At 36.6% G+C, this 14,730-nt stretch overlaps 2 protein-coding genes across 13 annotated transcripts; one reads left to right on the forward strand and one right to left on the reverse strand.

Moving 5' to 3' along the window:
• On the forward strand, positions 1,723-5,577 carry LOC18769533 (cytochrome P450 734A1). The gene is made up of 5 exons (XM_007203612.2): positions 1,723-2,747; positions 3,564-3,787; positions 3,869-4,110; positions 4,211-4,601; positions 4,869-5,577. The coding sequence occupies exons 1-5, from the start codon at positions 2,465-2,467 to the stop codon at positions 5,325-5,327; spliced, it is 1,599 nt and encodes a 532-aa protein (XP_007203674.1). The 5' UTR covers positions 1,723-2,464; the 3' UTR covers positions 5,328-5,577.
• Positions 9,448-14,431, reverse strand: LOC18770706. 12 transcript variants are annotated; one of them, XR_002272705.1, is made up of 5 exons: positions 13,980-14,431; positions 12,747-13,170; positions 11,653-12,336; positions 10,738-10,995; positions 9,448-9,847 (listed from the first exon to the last, which is right to left on the reverse strand). XR_002272705.1 is itself a non-coding variant. In XM_020569329.1 (5 exons), the coding sequence occupies exons 2-4, from the start codon at positions 13,146-13,148 to the stop codon at positions 10,948-10,950; spliced, it is 1,134 nt and encodes a 377-aa protein (XP_020424918.1). In that variant the 5' UTR covers positions 13,149-13,170; positions 13,980-14,431; the 3' UTR covers positions 9,448-9,847; positions 10,908-10,947. The 12 variants fall into 12 exon arrangements, 5 of the variants coding, with proteins under 5 accessions (XP_020424918.1, XP_020424917.1, XP_020424916.1 ...); XR_002272704.1 differs by having other exon boundaries at positions 9,448-9,850; XR_002272703.1 differs by having other exon boundaries at positions 10,139-10,995.

The following is a 14,730-nucleotide window of genomic DNA, read 5'->3' on the forward strand; positions in this document are numbered from 1 at the left end:
AATGAAATATATGCATGCAGCACATGTATCGCGCCTGCCTTGTCCCTATGTACTTGAACATGTTCCCTTCCTTTTTGTTAGATATACATGTGTTTATATTTTAGGGAGGGGCCGCGAGATTCGTACACAACACTTGAAGAGAACTGCTTTTAATTACTTAAGTTATATTTAATGATCAAAATATAGGTCAATGTGAGCGGTTAGTTTGTCGATTTTGGTGGTCACGAAGGTAGGGTTGGTCGAAGTCAGCAGCTGTTGCTCTGCTGCCACCCTTTGCCACAAAACTCTTTAGTGTAACCGTTGAGTTTGTTTTAAAATTGTAGGACCCATGAAGGGCACATGGCCCAACATGTCTTGGGTCTATTAGGACAAGATTAGGGGAGGGTGCCTTTGCAGTGTTGGGTCAACTAGAGCATATTTCCCCACCAAGAGCACAGAAAGAAACCCTAAAATAGACAGCCTTGTTTCCATGTGCACAAATTTAAGAGCAACATTCCAAAACTACAACCTCCTTTGTGCCCTCTATCTTTCTCCCTTCCCTCCCAAACCCATCTTTTTGGGAACAAAAGGAAGAAGCTTGGAAAGGAACCATATCACTCGTTATATATATATATACGTATGTATGTTTAATTATAATTTTAGTTTCAATTCAACAAACCTTGTTTGATTTTCCTAAATGTGACCTAGCTAGCTAGCTAGGTCGAAATCAAGAGAAGAAGAAAAAAAAGTGAAAGGTGTTGATTTGGTTATCATTATATTTCTAATGTCAATATAGATTAACTATTTAAGAACATGGCTTATAATTATTGAATAAAATCATGGAGTTGACTGATCACTAAATTCTAAATAGATCTTTTTGTTAATATATATTCGTGTGGGGCTCATTATAGGTTTAGTTTAATCAATAAATCTAGTTATGAACATGATACATCGCATAAGATTGAAGTGGGGAAAGAGATGTTAGTGACTTGATTAAAATCAATGACATGACTATGTCCATACGTGATTAGTGTATATTATTAGCAAATTAAAGACGGTGATTATTTACATCCATACAAAATAGTGTGGTAACTTAACGTGTTAAAAGACGATTCGCTATGTATAGAATTGCCAAATTCCATAATTAGACAAACAAATAAAAGTTCTTGTAATGAGGTTGGATTAACGTTCCTCTGAATAAATATAAAAAATAAAAAATAAAAAAGAGGGAGGGGGGGTGGGTTGGGTGGGGGTGGTTGGTGGTTTGGCATAGAGTTGGCTCCCATAGAATAAAAGTTTTAGAGTTCTTAATTTTATTTTTTTATGTATAGGGATGGGAGATTTGAACTCATACAACGACGGAATATAATTCTATTTAAATCCTTAAAAATTTCGTTAGAAATTTCCAATTTTCTTCTATCCTCTATTTGGATGAGAGAAAATAACTCGGAATTTAAAAGGAGAAATAGACAATTCCCTTGTTTGGCAACTTAAGCGCGTAATTTATTAAATGATGAGCAGAAAAAATCGTGAAAATTGGGGCATCAAATTCCCGACTTTAATTTTCATCAAAATAAGCTTTATTTCACAATTTTCATAGTGTCATTTACAAAATTCGTCATACATAAATCAGAACACTGAAATATTCAATTGCCAGAAATTGAAATGATGTAAATCTAAATTCCATCATTTTCAATTTCTTCATCCAAACGGAATTTAGATTTTGATGAAATTCTATATACCCACCTCGGGAAATAACCCAAAAAAAAAAAAGATGCGGAAAATAATATAAAACTAACGAATGTAGATAAAAGGATTAGTAGTGCATTAATTTGTGTATTAGAAATTAGAATGTCAATTTTGATGGGATAGATAGAAGGTCAATAAAAAAAATGATAATGAAAACGTCTTATAAGCTCGGAACATTCTTACATTAGAATGTTCAACAAAAAAAATATTTGGTTTATCGAAGAAAAGTATAAGAAAATTGAAATAGAAATTGACAGTGGAAATCAAGTGGGGATATAATAATACTAGTAGGAAAAGACAAGGGCAACATTGTCTTCAAAATAATTGATCCCCACTCCCACTCGTTGACCCCTCTTACAAATTACAATTCCAAGGGCGGCCCCTACGCCGTTGGCCTTGCTTGCACTTGCTCATATCCTCCTCTCATCTCCCTCCTAAATTAAAACCATCTCTCTCTCTCTCTCTCTCTCTCTCTCTCTCTCTCTCTCTCTCTCTCTCTCTCTCAGCTTTGTAGTATTAAAAACCCAAGAAGGCACACTAACAAGTAACAACAGCACAAGCTAGCAAAGCAGATAAAAAAGAAGCAAAGCAAAGAAAGGCTGCTCTGCTCTCCACACTTGTAAGGAGGAAGAGGGAAGAGAGGCTGAGCAGCTGCTAGCTTAGCTCTAGGCACCATCATTTTAAGGATCAATTAATTAAGCTTAGCTAGCTAGCTGCTTAATTAGTTTAAGAAACGATGGAGCAGGAGCTCTTGTCCTGGCTCAAGTTTGTTTGTATATCTCTGATGGTGCTGGTTTTTTCTCTAAGGATGGCAGTGCTGCTTTGGTGGAGGCCCAGAAAAATTGAGGAACATTTTGGGAAGCAAGGGATCAGAGGACCCCCTTACCGTTTCTTCATTGGAAATGTTAAGGAACTTGTGGGGATGATGATCAAGGCCTCTTCTCAAACCATGCCTTCCACCTCTCACAATATCCTCCCCAGAGTTCTTCCTTTTTACCATCACTGGAAGAAAATCTATGGTATTAATTAATCTCCTACTCTCTCTCTCATCATCATCATCATTCAACAACTGGGTTTTCAATTGTTTGGCTTATCATCTTTTCTCTTGTCTCAAACTTTTTAATGGATATTGCATTCACACAACCATATCTTTCTTTTGCTGTTTTTTGAATGTTCTAAACAAGTTGATGAAATGGTACTGATTAATTAACATGGTTTTTTGAGCCTTCTCTTCTTCTTCTTCTTCTTCTTCTTCTTATTATTATTATTATTTTTTTCTTTTGGAAGGTGGAATCTTTAAAGCTTCTACCATACATGATTGTTCCTTTACCTTGGCTTGTGATGATCAGAATTTGTGGCTTTTTGAAAGGCTTGTTTTTAGTCTTGGTACTTCTTCTCAAGCCTTTTTCAGGCCTTTTTTTTTTTAATTTTTTTTTTTTCTGAGCTTGGATGCTTGATGTTGAAGTTCAAATTTTGTTCTTTTCCGCAGCCTTCTTTTCCTTTGAAACTTCCATATTGTTAATTAAAAACTTTTCCAGCATGGTAATAATCTTGCTAATGTCCTTTTTCTGCAATCAAAGTGAAGTCTGAAAATGTTCAACTTTTGCGGGAAGTAAAGCTTTCATCTACTTTTTCAGTTTTTCAGTTGTCTTCTTTCTTTTGTTTTTTGTTTTCCGAGGGTGGCTTGAGTTTCCCACATGAAGTTGTATGTTTGTGCTTGGTTGTCTTCTTCCTACTTTCTTTTGTTTTTGCTCTCTGTTGTAGGGTCTACACTATCCATCCTCCTCCTCCATTATTTATAATTTGCTTTTTCTTTTTCTTTTTCTTTTTCACAGGTGCAACATTTCTTGTGTGGTTTGGACCTACAGTTCGACTCACTGTTTCTGATCCCGATCTCATCCGTGAAATATTTACTTCAAAGTCAGAATTCTATGAGAAAAATGAGGCTCACCCACTTGTTAAACAGCTCGAGGGCGATGGCCTCCTAAGCCTCAAAGGTGAAAAATGGGCTCACCATAGAAAAATCATTACCCCTACCTTCCATATGGAGAATGTCAAGGTACTTAATTAACTTTCTTAATCATGTTTTATTACCCTTTAATTGATTGATTAATGATGATAATGAATGAATGCTTTTCAGTTGTTGATACCGGTGATGGCCACAAGTATAGTAGATATGATGGACAAATGGTCAGCAATGTCCAGCTCTGGTGAGGTGGAGATTGAAGTTTCTGAGTGCTTCCAAAACCTAACAGAAGATATAATTACCAGAACAGCCTTTGGAAGCAGCTATGAAGATGGCAAAGCCATTTTCAGGCTTCAAGCTCAACAAATGGTGCTTGTTGCCGAGGCTTTTCAAAAAGTTTTCATCCCTGGTTATAGGTAATTAAAACTTATTAACTTCATGCACATATTTTAATTTATTTTATTTTTATAAGTAACCGATGACATATTGCTTATGGTTATTTTAATTTGATTTCAGATTTTTGCCCACAAAAAGAAACATAAATTCTTGGAAATTGGACAAGGAAATCAGGAAATCCCTGATAAAGCTAATCGACCGGAGGAGAGAGAATTCAAACTCGGCCAACAACAACAACAATGTGCATGAAAAATGTCCCAAGGATTTACTCGGCCTTATGATTCAAGCCTCAAATTCTTCCCCCTCCTCCAATATCACTGTCAACGACATAGTTGAAGAGTGCAAGAGCTTTTTCTTTGCTGGCAAACAGACCACGTCCAATTTGCTGACATGGACAACGGTTCTCCTAGCAATGCACCCACAGTGGCAGCTACAGGCACGTGCCGAGGTGCAGAAGATGTGTGGAGCACGTGACATACCAACCAAGGACGATGTTGTGAAGCTTAAGACGGTAAGCCAAAACCAAACTTTGGATTACAAATTGGGACTAAAATCGTGTTTTGTCTCTTTGCCCATGTTTTTTTCCCACACAAAACCAAACCGCCACCTTTTTTTTGCTTTGTTTTTTTTTTTTTTTTTTTGATGGAGACACCTTTTGCTTTGTGTTACTCGTTTTTGACATAAAACATTCAAATGCAGATGTTAGGCACTAAGGGTCAATACATAATTCTAACTGTCTGTTATTATACGTGGAATGATACGGTATATTCGTATGCAGCTGAATATGATCCTAAATGAATCACTACGGTTGTACCCGCCTACGATCGCGACAATCCGACGATCAAGAATGGATGTGGAGCTTGGGGGTTACAAGGTCCCACGTGGGACCGAGCTTTTGATTCCAATCTTGGCTGTTCATCATGATCAGAGCATATGGGGGAATGACGCGAAGGAGTTCAATCCGGCCCGATTCGCCGAGGGCGTGGCCCGAGCCGCCAAGCATCCGGTGGCTTTCATTCCATTTGGGCTCGGGGTCCGCACATGCATTGGGCAAAATCTAGCGTTGTTGCAGGCAAAATTAGCTCTGGCCATCATACTTCAACGCTTCTCTTTCAGGCTGGCCCCCACCTATCAACACGCACCAACGGTCCTGATGCTACTTTACCCTCAATACGGTGCGCCCATCATTTTTCAACGTCTGCCCCAACATGATCAGGATCAAGATCAAGGGTCCTGATCTATTACTACCATTATGCATACCATTGGTTTGCGTGTGAGTGTGCGTATGATTCGAAGTGAATTGACCGAAATACCCATTTGGCCGATTTCCTTAATTTGTTTTATCTGTTTTTGCCTGTTTCGTTTTCCTAATGCTGGGTTTACTTATGAGATAAAATATCTTAAGAGAAAGATGTTGAACTCAGTTAACCTAGAGTTACTGACCCCCATCACCCATGATGACCATGATCATGGGTTTTTTTTTTTTTTTTTTTTTTAACCAAACAAAAATATTAACCCTGGCATGGCATGACAGGTAAGTTTTTGTTTTATGAATCTTAGGAATTAGTGAATTGCTAACAATTAAGTAGGTAGCTTGCTCTGTCTCTCCTGTTTGTATGTAATGTATATTCTCTGTTTCTACAAAGTTTTGTAATATCATCATCCTTAATTGGTTGTCTCTCAACTCAAGCCATGTTGCCTCTGCTGCTCTGTCTCCCTGTCTGCATCAAGAAAAATTTACATGTTTGGTGCTCAACTGATGAAGAATTATTTGGTTGATGGCAATTGTGAAATCTACCTGAGATGAGAATGAGATACAGAACAAATCCCATTGGCCTTTTCAAACATTGAAGAGCCAAAATTGGTCTCTGATTTGAGTCCTGGACAGGGTACCTTACCCTCCTTTGGTCTATTTAATTGGCAATACATTTGTTTCATGGAGAATTCATCAGTTGATTAGAAAACAAGTTTGTTGCAACCCAAACAAACAACTGTATGATGTATGTTACCAATGCATTAACATTTGCTTATTTCATGGCAAAGTCTAGAGCAGATATATATATATATATATATATATATATATATATATATATGCTCTTTTGTAAATGGCCACCAGTTAAGAATGAGCCACCCAATGTAGGGCAACTCCTTTCCATTTAAACAGTTATCTTAAATTGCAAGTAAAACCAGTGTTGTATGATAAAATACATCTACAACTAGAAATCTAGATGTTGAAAGATGAATCTAAGTAATAGTAGAAAGCATTAGAAAACTATGCTCACAAACACAATGCAAGAATTTCTGCTATTTTATTTACATATCCATAAGAAAAAGTAGGTGCCCCTTTGTAGTTTACAGTTTGTGATAAGCATGGGGTGCTCAAATCCTAGACTCTTGAGCCTTGATTATTATTTCTAAACAAGATTAAAAAGAAAAAGAAAATTGGATGTATTGTTAGTTTCTAGAAACAAGAGTAAAAGCAAGGACACATGCACTACCCAAGGCATGAAAAATGATAGTTTTAAGCAAAGTGACTGTAAGCCAGCATGCAGATGCACTTTTTTGATACATTCTCCTTTTTATGGGGTTTAGGGCTTTTCAGTTGCAGTTTCTTTGGTGTCTAATTTTGAGTTGTAGTTTAGTAAGGAGTAAGATTTGAGAGACAACCAACCCTTTCTTTTTGTATTACTTTTTGGGATCTTCTCATGCTCTTTGGAAGGTAGCTCTAATTTTGGGTTTTGAATTCTTATGGTCCCCATGGAAGCATGTGGGTTTGGAGCTCTACAAGTAACAAATCTCTCCTCCTCCTCCTCTTCCTCTGTTTTTGTGTGTATTTTACCTTTTTTTTTTGGGTTAAAGGAATCAATAGCATGCCAAGAACCATGTGATCTCATCACTCATCCCCTAATTACCTTATTATGACTCATAATTTTCAATTCGCAAGTTAATTAAACCACCTCCTCTTTCTATCTGGGGCATCATGGACCATGCTGGTGCATGCATTAATGGTGATTACAATCTGATTATTCTTCCTAATCACGAGGATTATCTTGAAAATTGTGCTATGTTAAGGACCAGAAGAAAACCATTATTATGTTATGTGTATGCCTTCCTTAATCTTGGTGAAGTGTGTTGCTTTGCTTTGTTTTCTATCTGAATAGAAGGCATGAGAAGAGAGCCAGAATCAACTTTACGATACCCCAATCACATAAAACAAGAATATATAATATTTCACGTACCTATGATTCTTCCTTAACCTCTTTTTTCTTTTCCCAATTGTTTAATCTGTAACACGCTTCCCCTGATAAATTTTGTAATCCATGTCCTAATCTTAAGGTTAATTAACTTTAGCTTTTCATTTATATTAGAGGCTTCTCTGTTCTCTTGTGCTTGGTCTTGAGCATGCTTCCCACATTAACATCTAGGCAATGTCTCCCCCACTTTGCTAGGCGACAAAATCAACACTCCAATGACTCCATCTCAAAAGGTCAAGCTAACATTCTAAAATATTGGTTAAATACAACGACAATAATGCAGAAAAACTTGGAACAAAAGTTGTGGTTATTTGAACCATATTTTGTTTTTGTGCAAGTAGCCGTTGGAACCCTAAGAACAGGAAGGTCAAGCTACAATATATATATATCAGGAACAAGAAATTAAATTGATTATCTCCATGCCATGGCCCATGGAAGATATGTCCACCTCCTAGTCTAAGGAATTGGGTTTTTTGTCCCCAAACCCTACCAAATTAAAAAAATATAAGGGTTTTATAGATCCCTAGAAAATATTTAAGATCTATGGTTGTGACAGAGTCATCCCAATTCCCTAATCAAACAAAGTATATATTAATATGAATTTAAATCAGCCCCAAATGTCTCCCAATTTTGCAGCCATGCCAAAGAAATTTAGCTGGCTAATGTCTGCCCTTGATTAATGCGACTCTGTCGGTCTGCCATAGACCAAAGGCCTAGCTCTTTCTGTTTTTGCATGATTGGCCATTTTCTCCTTCTCTTCTCTTGCCCCCATTTGGCAACTTGGCATGCATCACTCATTCCTTCTTCTATATACTATATCATCCATAACTCCATATATATATATATATATATATATATATATTTCTCAGTACTGTATATATATAAGTTAGTTGTAAGATAATGTTTATTTTTAACAGAATATCATGAATTAATGTCCTCTGATACAAGCAGATCCCAACATTTGCTGACAACCAATAACAAATTCTGGCTGATTGAGCTTTCATCCCAAGTTTACAACAGCAGCACATCACAGACACGTTCTCTGTTCCAAAGGAAAGTGGCATGCAAAAAACTAAACTCAATATACAGACACAGAGATAAAGTGAGCATATAACAATAAATGTTGTATATCTTATTAGGTAAAAGGAGCTAAGTTGCAGATATGGACTTAGCGAAATTGACTAAAGTGGATGTGGTTTTCATTCTACACTCGAGTTTAAATTTCTTTTCTTGTGGTTTATGCTAAAGTAGAATATTATTTGCAATAAAAAAACAGCTAAGTTTTAGTGTTAGATATTTCAAATTACACTAATAACATTCTTGTCCAAATTGAGGTTGATACCTGATAAGAGGGAGAACTTAAGCACCGCCCAACCACGTCATCTGAGGAAAGATATTATTAGTTAAGATGATGAGGAAATTGAAAGCTTGATTAGGAGCCTAAACTCAAATCAGTTGAAGTCCCACAGAGACATCTCTCTCTCTCTCTCTCTCTCTCTGTGTCTCTATTTGTGAGAGGAGCAAAATCACATGGGAACAACAATCATGAACAGATGCAAGTGAGACAAGAGCAGAGGATTTGGTGGAGCCACATAAATGTACCACACCACTCATTTTGTTAATCCACAAACGCCCCTTTTGCGTGCAAGAATGACACCTTTGGAACTTTGTTGGTCATTTCAGTGACAACCCCCACCTGTTTCATTGCCCTTTTGTTTCAAGATTCTAACTCTGAACAAGAAACAACAGAAATTTAGCAACATTTTAATCAATCAGGAGTCAGGACGACGCGTATATAAATTTCAAGGTTGTCATGTGGTCATCCTTGGACCAGCTCTCTCATCGCTATCAGTCAAACACGTTTTGTGAATAAGATAATAGGAATGCAGACATTGGTTAGGTTACTTGGTCGAGTTAGTGAGTCCTCATTAGAGTTAGTTTAGCCTGCTTATCAAATTTATATGAGTTGCTTCCAATATTGGATATGTGAAGCCCAAGAATCCCTCGCCCAACTTAGCAAGAATACCTAAACTTGGGCCCATAAAACTGTTTTCTTTTTTCTCAAGGGGCCCATAAAATATTGGTGCTTTGTATGTACGGACGATGAATTTGCTTGGTTTCAAAAACACTTGATATGAAAATCTTCGTTGTCCTTTCGCATGCTCTGAAAATCTTCACAAGATATACAAATAAAGTACAAGCAACCTCCTCATGAACAGTAGCTACACCAGCTTCTCTTCTCTGGTGATAAAAACAAATTAACGACAGGACATGTTAAGTTGAGAGACCAAACAATGGCAGGGGGTGAAAGTACAAACTGAGCACAGATTAGCAGAATCATTTTGAGTTGCTAAGAGCAACTCCAAGGGATATGATGTCATCATCACATGCTCAAGATCCTTGGAACAATTGCATCAAATTCAAAAATTTGATGGGCGGTGGACACCAGTCACAGCTTTATGGTATTCAAACCAAGCTAATATATATTTCACGTACAAAGCATCTGCTGCAGGAACCATAAACAAAAAATCGAACTCAGGCCTGCTTAGATAAAAATTTGAAGCCTCACAAACACAAGTGAGATAGAGAAATGAAACGACTTGCAAGGATGGACAGAAACAAATAATATTTCCACCTAAAGGACATCCAAATCCAGTACTATTTTTCCATGGAAAATAAATAAGGACAAAAACAAACTAATTTGAGATCAGTGAGAGTTTAATGTCGTATTAACGGAGAAATGAGTAATGTTTCCTTCAGTGTTCTGTGTTCAGTATAGCCCTCTCCTGCCTACCTCAGTTCAAAACTTGCAGTAAAAGAATATGGCTGACAATCTGTGTCAACCAGGAGCAAGCAAAAAGTTTGTGATATGCTATAAATACTGCAATCATCACAAAGAATTCAAGAGCTGTAGGGCAGTCCAGAGGCCTATAATCAGGACATTGATATCTTCTTACTGCTTACACCCAGAGAGTTGACAAATTCATTCCTGGTTTGCAGATTAGAGATTAGAGTTTGAAACCACTCCCAATACAAAACTTCTGGACAATATCACACATCTTAATTAACAATGTTTACCTGTTTGATGGAAACTTTAAGCTTGAAAATAGATTGACTGCCCATGCTTATGGAAAATTACAATATTTTGAACTATACTTTTAAAATTGAAAGACCCTTGACTAGGCTTCATAAACTTATAACCTTCCCCGCCTAAATGAAAAAGAGAATATCACACAACCAAATATAAACAGCAGTAAACCATATAAACAAAGAATGTCACGAAATGCAACTGCGTTCACATTATAAATTTCTAGCAGATTGAGAATAAGAGAGATATCAGCAAGTCAAATAAGTTATATGCGGATGTGCTGAGGCAAAGGTTTGAAATAAAACCTTTAAAGCATCCACATCTCAGGTCATCCTGTGTCAGCCACAAGATTCTTGTCTTACATCCTTCAGCAAAACAGTTATCTAAGGCTCACAGGTGGCCTGACATGGAAGAATGAAGAGACCAGATATGTTAATGAGAAAAGAAGAATCAGAAGCTGTCCTATAATAATTACCCTCGCGTCTAGACCGAGAGAAAGCTGGCAAGCCCCAAGATCATCTTTGGAGACTTGAAAGAAAGGCGACAAGCCTCCTAGTTCGGCCCTGGAAAACGCAGGGGAAGCATTAATATTGTCCACAAATGAAATTTCTTAGACTTCCAAATGATTGGGAGACAATCAAGATATTGACTTGTTATAAATCATGGAACATATTTCTCATGACTCAGGGAATCTAAGAGCAAGCATCAGCCTCACAAATCAACAGAAGGAGAAAAGATACACACTATAAATGTAAATCAGATTTTTTTTAAGAGCACATGCACAGTCGTTTACTTGCAAAATGCATCCATAATACATGTTTACAAAACTTCCTATAGTAAGGTTTATGTTGAACATCTTAATCACGATATGCTTCTCAGTACAATCCCAGAGAAAAACAAAAAGAAAATAATTGATTCACAAAGATGAGTTTGATAAAATGCATACTTGGAAAAGTTTGTACTACATTGAGTTTCAACTATTTGTTGTAACTAAGAATAACAGGATATCAAAACATCTCATCTTGTTTCTTACAGTGGAGTAAGGTCATTAAAGAAAATTTCATCAGATTCTACAGCTAGAAGAAAAACATGAATCAAAAGACATGGTCCCAGTTTTCCTGTCATCTAATATGAATGCTGTTATCTCCAGACACTAAGTTTCTAAGCTCCATTAAATGTTCATCATTTGATATATGGAGTGAAAGGCGAAGATTGGTCACCAATTCTTCTTGTTCCCAACTTAAAGGTCCTGACGCATGTAATGCCCCTATCGTGCAACGGTAGGCATGCAACTCTAACCTATGGATCTCAGCCGCCAATTCTTCCTTTGCAGGAAGGAGAGAGTTTCCTTCCTCATATCCCAATTGACAAATAGATTCAGCATCAGATAACTGATCATCAAAATCTTCAGTAGAACTAGCAGAAACAGGAGGAGGTGACTTATAGGAATCATTGCTACCGATACTACAACTACCAACAGAGCATGTCACACTATCAGCATCATTCAACCTTAAGTTAACAGCAAAGAAACACCCAACGTCACCACTTGGTTTCCTTCTTTCCATATCCACATCAGAAAATACAGTTGTTCTGTTGTTAAGAGAAGCACGTATTTCTTTTCCACCCTGCATATGTCTTGGTAACGCAACATCTACCTGTTCAGAAAATGTGCATAAATTAGCAGAAATTACTCGGAGACGCTTGCCCTCTCTTTCAACAGCTCTAAACTTCTCAGCAGATCCATTATATGCTACATCTTGGGAATACAAGTAGGGCGATCTTCTCTTCAGATTATGAGAGGAGGCAACGTGCGTTTCATTCTTCTGAGCTTTGAGACAAGAACTTTGGTTGTACTTTAGAGTTAAAGTTTCACCACGCTTTCCATACTCATAATTGTTCAAACCCTGCATTCAAAAGTTAAAAAAAAAAATAAGCACATTAAAACAAGAAGACATCTAGTGGAAGTTATTTTCTGGTCTGCACTACATTAAATTATTGGTCAGTACAATTCCAACAGCCAAAGCAAATTTCCAACTTCAAACGTTCAAAATGAAACATCTATACTATTAGAGTCTATATCAATCACTCATTTGTGATGCTAAATTTTGTACAACTACTGATTAACCTTAATGCATGCTTTCTTTTCAGTAAGTGTCCACGATGCAGATTAAAAAAAGCAAAACAAAAACAGAGACCAAAAAAGTAAGTATATTGAACACAAGCTCCTCAATAAACACTTCAAACTTATAGACACATAAAACTGCAAAATGTAAATAAAGATATTCTGAAGGCAAATATAGTCAGACGACATTACCTTTCCAATCACAACCCATTTGTCATCTTGCCAAAACTGTCTGACTCGGATTTCAAATTTTCCGACCTTAAATTCTTGGGAGGATCCAAGTAGCCTGACTAAAAAGTACTGCTTTCCAAAAACCTTTGAAATTGTTGCCATTTTCCAAGAAAAGTTGTCAAAAACCTCGACGAGATCACCAGGAACCCAATTCTCTGACACTTCCAGTGGAGGAGGGCAAGGCCTAATTGCATTTCTGGGTACCCTCTCGACAGCGGCCTGATCAGAGGCACCCTCAAATCCATCATATCTAACAGTGTAGTTGTGGCCGTTACCACAGATTATCTTGGCACAGCACCAGGAGCCTGAAGGCATCTCCTTTTTGCTCAATACTTCCACGCTGCTTCCACTTTTGAATCTCATGATGCTATATGCTTTATAAAACCTGTTTCAACAATAAAACTAACGTAAGACACAAGACAAACAATCTAAAATACAGAAGAGTCTCAGTTTTGAAATAAGATCATAAATTCATAATAATCTCGACATCTCATAAGGAAGAGTGAGGATCATTGGTGATGGAATGATTGAAACTACGTAAATCAATAAAAAGAACATCTGTATAGAGAATTCTTAGCAAACAGATAAGATACCATATGTATCTTCTCTGGAAGTCGGAAATAAAATAAAACAATATACACTTTCAATTTTTCTCTGCATCTTCTAAACAACCAAACAGTCATAAAATTCAAACACTTGAAGGATTCCTTTCGTTTAAGATTAAAGGAAGAAAATTGAAAAAAGATCAGAAATTCAAATCAGACTGCCAAAACTTATGCTCTGCTTTGCTGCTGGGAAAATGCAACAAGATAAAAAGAACCAAACTTTGAATTCCTAAGTTTTCCATTGATTAAGACCTGAGAAAACTCAAACTAGCACTCAACTGAGCTTAAGGCAAGTAGATGGTTTAGTTTCATCGACCCAATTTCATTAACACCGTCTACCAAACAAACAAAATAGAGACCCAATGTTTTCTTCTTATTTTCCAGCGTTTTCTCCGCAAACAAACAGTTGGGTGAAGGAAAAAGATTTGACCCAGGAAGCAAAATTTTAACTTCTCTGTCAATTCCCTATCTTCATCCAGAAGAAGATTAAACTGAAAGGAGATACACAGATTACAAAGCACAGAATTTTATCAAGAATCTAAATGCAGAGAGGATTAAAAGAAACGTAAATGGAGAGAGTTTCACTGACCTTTTTCAATTCGGAGAGGAATTGGTTATCAGAAAAAGTTTGAACTCTGTGATTCTTCTTGTTGTTGTTGTATTGGTTTTAGTTTTATTGTTTTTATGAATAAATTAATTTTTGTGGGTATTTAAAAGGTCCAAATATTTAGCTTAATAAGCAACGAATATGGCATGGTTTCTGTGCCAAGTTGCCATCTGCCCAAGAATAGCTTGTTGAGGTGGGGATTAACTGTTAAATCTCATGGTAAACCATGGGTGTGCACTACGCATACCCTCTCCTCCTTTTTATTTATTTTTTTGGTTTATCAATTTTTTGTTTTGTATTTTAACGGTACATTTTGCTATGGATATATATTCCCCCTACAACATATGATACATATCTATCCATATTAGGTAAATTCCAAGCACGTACAATTCCAGTTTACAACTCCTTCACATTTGTCTTTGCAAGTATAAGGTCAAAATAGTGATTCTAAGTCAAATTTCAAAGTACGCAAAAACAAATAATCATGTTTATTTTTTATTAATGGAGAAGAAATAGAGTCGAACTTGGGGCATTGTTGTAATATTGGAAAGATAAATACCATTAATCACAGTTTACTGAATAAATATTATTTAACTGCATTATCACGAGCTAATAATTATCGGATTATCACGTTGTCTTCTCTTGTGGAATTGTGTGTCTTGTATGCCAAATTGAGATATGGGTGAATGAATGGTTATCCATCTAAAGGAATTTTGTAAAGATTCACTTGGAT

This window comes from Prunus persica, chromosome G7 (genome assembly GCF_000346465.2).
Source record: "Prunus persica cultivar Lovell chromosome G7, Prunus_persica_NCBIv2, whole genome shotgun sequence".
Classification (NCBI taxonomy): Eukaryota; Viridiplantae; Streptophyta; class Magnoliopsida; order Rosales; family Rosaceae; genus Prunus; species Prunus persica.